Raw genomic sequence first — 5,000 nt, forward strand, 5'->3', positions numbered from 1 at the left:
TGTTATTAAACTAGGGTCGTGACGTGTTTATTCCTTTTAATCAGACTAAAGATTTGCATTAAAGTCAAATGATAAATCATCTCGCTGTTCTACGTCATGTCACAATAGTACCCTAAACATTTGCATCGCATCACCTTTTTTTTTTTTTTAGGCGGATCGGCTTTGTGATTCGGCCATTTCGAAACGCACAAACCGCTGCTCTCTCTCGTATGGCTCCGCCCCTTTTGCTATGTAACGAAGGCCGTGATCGTAAGGAAAGTTCCGCATCATCCGGCTTGTAATCGTACACCGCGATTCTTGGAAAAATCTCCCGGAGCGAACTCGCAACTCTGAGTAAAAGTACGCAGTTTGAAGCGCAGCTTAGTGAACCGTAATACTACAACCCTACATCGTCGTTAAGGAACCGTGCGTTCTGTTGATAAGATCGAAGAGTAGAAGATTAACAGCTGCCGTGGCTTTTGGTTTACCAGGTAAACACACACACACACACACACAATTATTCAGGCACTTTTATCTCCTCCTAAGATTGATGTTAAAAACCTTTCCGTGACTCTGCTGTAATGTTGACCTTTGACCTTTTGATTTGGTTTGTGTGCAAGGATCAGCCCTGTTCGCATGTTAATGACGGACTCGGAAGCAAAACGAGTATAGCGCTAGTATTAATAGTAAATGGTATAACTGAGCAGTTGACGGTTAAGGGCCTTGCTCAAGGGCCCAACAGTGAATGCTTGGCAGTGCTGGGTCTTAACTGCTGAGCTGACACTGCGTAGTGTGTGTATATATACATATAATATATATATATATATATATATATATATATATATATAATATATTTATATATACACAATATGTATGTATGTGTATTTTATATATATATATAATATCTTCTCCCTACTCTCTACAGAAACAAGAGCCCGACCTTTAAGGAGGTTCTGTCCCGGATCGAAGCGCACCCGGATTGCCGAAACCTTCCCATGATCTCGTTCCTGATTCTGCCCATGCAGAGAGTCACCAGGCTTCCTTTGCTCATGGATGTAAGTGCTTTTCTCTTTATCCTTAAAGATATCACACCTCACACACGAACAGTCACATTACACAATGCTCCACGCTCACAACCCAATCCTAAGCTCTAGTACGGTTCTCCCGCTAACACCCGTCATATATAGTGCACTAACAGCATCCGGCGCTTTTTCTCCCAGTTTGTTATTTCCACCCACCAGCCAGCTCTCTCCTATCACACAGCAGCTTCCAGCCGGTTAGACGAAACCAGCACGTGTTTTTTGAATCGCGCCTCATGCTACGTTACCCGTCAGCTGGACCCTCGGAGGAAAGCGCTATCTGCCCTCTTCCACATACGGCGGGGGAAATAAGTATTACCTCAAGCTATTACCTCAAGAAATCCACACATATAAAGAATTCACAACATTAAAATCCATAAATGAAGTTATGTGTAATAAAGTGGAATGACACGGGAAAAAAGTATTGAACACGCTAACCGAAATGTATTTAATACTCAGTGGAGAGGGCTTTGTTAGTAATGACGGCTTCAAGACGCTTCCTGTATGAAGAAATGAATGCGCCGCAGTATTCCGGTGTGATTTTGGTCCGTTCTTCTAAACATATTGTCTTTAAATCTTATTCCAATTGGCTTGGAGTCAGGTGATTGACTGGGCCGTTCTAACACCTTGATTTTTTTTTTCCTCTGTAACCAATTGAGAGTTTCCTTTACTGTATGCTTTGGATCGTGTTCAGTACTTTTCTTCCCGTGTCATTCCGCTTAATCACACATAACTTCATTTATGGATTTTAATGTTGGGAATTCTTTATATTTCCGGATTTCTTGAGTTAACACCAAAGTCTGGTGAGAATTTCATGTGAGTAACGTCATCGGAAATGTATTTACTCGACGTGTTCAATACTTATTACCCCCACTGTACATGAGCTCACAGACGCCCACGATTGGCTAGTGACGGCTCATTTTTTCCCCCCCTGAACTTTACATTTCTTACAAGCCAAAAGTGCACCATCTTCAACTCATCTCCACACAGGAATGTTTTATTTATTTATTTATTTTCTATTTCCAGCTTTAAATGGCTGCTTATTCACTATATGTGCTCGCTACATGGAGCCCCCGTTCCACTGACGTAATGATCACTGTAGCTAAATCATGCTAATGTTTGTGAGGACCGGGTGACGGCGAGGACATTTCCTCACAAAGGGTTAAGGACAAGGACACACACATGTACACGGACCCTCGTTTTTGGGAGGGTGTTAGTAATTTGGACGAAGCGGCTGCCTTCCCCGTGGCTCCTTGTAATGTGGACCCGGAGAAGTCGCTCTTATTAGAAGTCGGCAGATTAATTACTCGCTCCCTCCTTCTGAATGTTTTTCTTTCTCTCCTCTTTATTTATCTCTCGCACTCATTATTTCTCGCCTGTCGTGGTTTACTTGACCGGAAAGACGAGGGAGATGTTGTCTTGAGGTCATTTCAATCCCAGCATGCAATGCGCTTTAAGTTTCGCGCGTAGCACATGCAGTCATCGTGTTCCTAGATTTCTTTCTTTCCTTCCGTCTTTGTTTCTTATCCTTTCTTCCATGCCTGGTGCCTGATTAAGAAGGACGTGCGGTTGTGTTACATTAGAGATGGTCTGGATTACGTTCAGAATTCTCAGCCTGTGGCGTCATATCTCATGTCTCTCTCTCTCTCTCTCGCTCTCTTTCTCTCTTTCCTCTCTCCTTCACTCCTTATGTGTCCCCTGAGCTGAGGCAGAATCAAACTGTCTCACTGTAAGAGCCTGAGAAAGTTCGGTTTAGGTTTTCTCCCTCTCTGGACCTGGGAATTTAAGTGACGTGAGAGCGAGAGAGAGAGCGAGAGAGAGAGATGCGGTGTCTGTTCTGGAAGCTTCTCGCAACACATTTCATAAACAGTGTGTAACAATATATCCGAATCTGATTCCTTTACACATTGTCGTCTTCCTCACAGACTATTTGTCAGAAAACACCTAAAGACTCTCCTCAGTACGAAGCGTGCAAGAAAGCTCTTCAGTCGGTCAGCAAGGTGAGACGCGACAGCCGGCGTTACCTCACTTCCTGCATACAGCGGTATTGTAAAAGCAGTGTTAATGTGTGTGTGTGTGTGTGTGTGTGCGCAGCTTGTACGGAAGTGTAATGAAGGTGCTCGTACGATGGAAAGGACTGAGATGATGTACACCATCAACTCTCAGCTGGAGTTTAAGATTAAGGTAAGTCCACACCTAGAGTTACGTTGTTACAGCCAGGCTAGCATATTACATATTTATAAACAAAAAAAGGACAAAAATCACCGTTCCTCTAACATGGTAAACGTTCTGCACTTATATAGCGCGTCTTTAACCTTAGCGGTTCTACAAAGCGCTTTACACTGTGTCTCATTCACCCATTCACACACACACACACTCACACACCAACGGTAGCAGAGCTGCCATGCAGGGCGCTAACTCGCCATCGGGAGCAACTTGGGGTTCAGTGTCTCGCCCAAGGACACTTCGGCATGTGGAGTCACGTGGGCCGGGAATCGAACTCCCAACCCTACGATTAGCGGAAAACCCGCTCTACCACCTGAACCACAGCTGCATTTCCGCAGTCCAAAGGTACGAGATGACGCCAGTAAAGTCCGAGTCAAATATGAAGTTTGTACGCTAGATCAGCGACGTGAAATCCGATTACATCATAAATTCTCGCACGCTACTCGAACCAGGCGTTGTTTTTGCCACTAAAAGAGCTTCTAAATGCACTAAATGAGCTTCTGATCAAAAATTCTCCTGTAAAAACATTATTTTTAGCAATAAAAGGCAGAGCAGGTGGAGAAAGATGCGTAGACTGCGTTTACATTTAAAACGTTACTCAGAAAAAACTCTGTAATTTTTTTTTTTTAAGTTTGTTTATAGATTAAATTTTTTTGATTGTCTTATTATTCATTTACTGTTTTTCTTTTAAATTAATTAATTATTATTAAATTAATTAAGTAATTTTTTTTTTTTTTTTTTTTTTTTTTTTTTTACAGCTTACTGAATTAGGATTTCGTTCATTTTCAGAGCAACGGCAAGTGGCATTTTTTCCCCCCAATTCCATACAGTACGCTTGTCTAGTTTTCCGAACTGAATAAATGAAGTGTTTGAGCTTAAAACCCGTCAAATTCTTGTAAATATAAATAAATAAATAAATGAATAAATAAAGCTGTCCTTTTTTTTTTTTTTTTTTTTTTTGTTTTTTTTTTTTTTTTTTTTTTTTTTTAAACGTGACCCTTAGCAGTATTTTCAATTTTCTGCTAAACCGCCGTTCTTCGGATGATATTTTTTTCATCTAAATATCTATCTTTTGCGCACCGTTTGCTTCTTTTCTTCTTTTTTTTCCCCCCAACACGTGACGTTCATTTTTGCCGATTAATATAGATGGAAACGCACGGATGGAAAACATGCCTAATAGACATTTCGACAGAATTCGACACAACCGCTGGTTTTTAACGATGCGATACAAGCAGTCTCTTCATTTCCAAATCAAGTCTGATCCGGAAAAATCTGATTTATAAGCGTGTCCAGCTCTGATATCAGACCAGCAGAAGGTGAATAACCGCATGGACGGAGGCCAAGTGGGTCAGAGACGGGGTGAAGAGAGGAGAAGGATGAGTCAGGGAGAGAAAACGGGACAGCTAAAAAGAAAACGGACGAACGCTAAGCTGCCGTTACGCAGCCGTGACGAATCACGTGATGAAAATTCTCTCTCGCTAACAGACGAGCAGCACAAGCTGTAAGAGTTCCCACGTGTCTCGGGGCCTGGAGCGAGGAATGAAATAAAAACCCTCTCCTCTCTCTTGTGTGTGTGCGTGTGTATGTGTGTGTGTGTGTGTGTGTGTGCGTCAATTTTACACGAATACTCCTACAAAAACAAATGGTACGCTCTTAAAGTCAAGAGCGCAGAAGTAGTTTATGTTTCTGAAGTGTGTGAGTGGAATACGGACTTTG

General features: G+C 42.0%; 1 protein-coding gene across 2 annotated transcripts in view; it reads left to right on the forward strand.

The window, feature by feature from the left end:
- The window catches only part of LOC128607029 (rho guanine nucleotide exchange factor 26-like), a 47,534-nt gene that overhangs the window by 24,412 nt on the left and 18,122 nt on the right, over positions 1-5,000 (forward strand). For both annotated transcript variants that reach the window (XM_053623646.1, XM_053623645.1), the window contains exons 8-10: positions 905-1,034; positions 2,984-3,058; positions 3,153-3,242. In XM_053623646.1, coding sequence (XP_053479621.1) covers positions 905-1,034; positions 2,984-3,058; positions 3,153-3,242 — 295 coding nt within the window. The remainder of the gene's footprint in view (positions 1-904; positions 1,035-2,983; positions 3,059-3,152; positions 3,243-5,000) is intronic.

Source organism: Ictalurus furcatus, chromosome 4 (assembly GCF_023375685.1).
Source record: "Ictalurus furcatus strain D&B chromosome 4, Billie_1.0, whole genome shotgun sequence".
NCBI classification, from domain to species: Eukaryota; Metazoa; Chordata; class Actinopteri; order Siluriformes; family Ictaluridae; genus Ictalurus; species Ictalurus furcatus.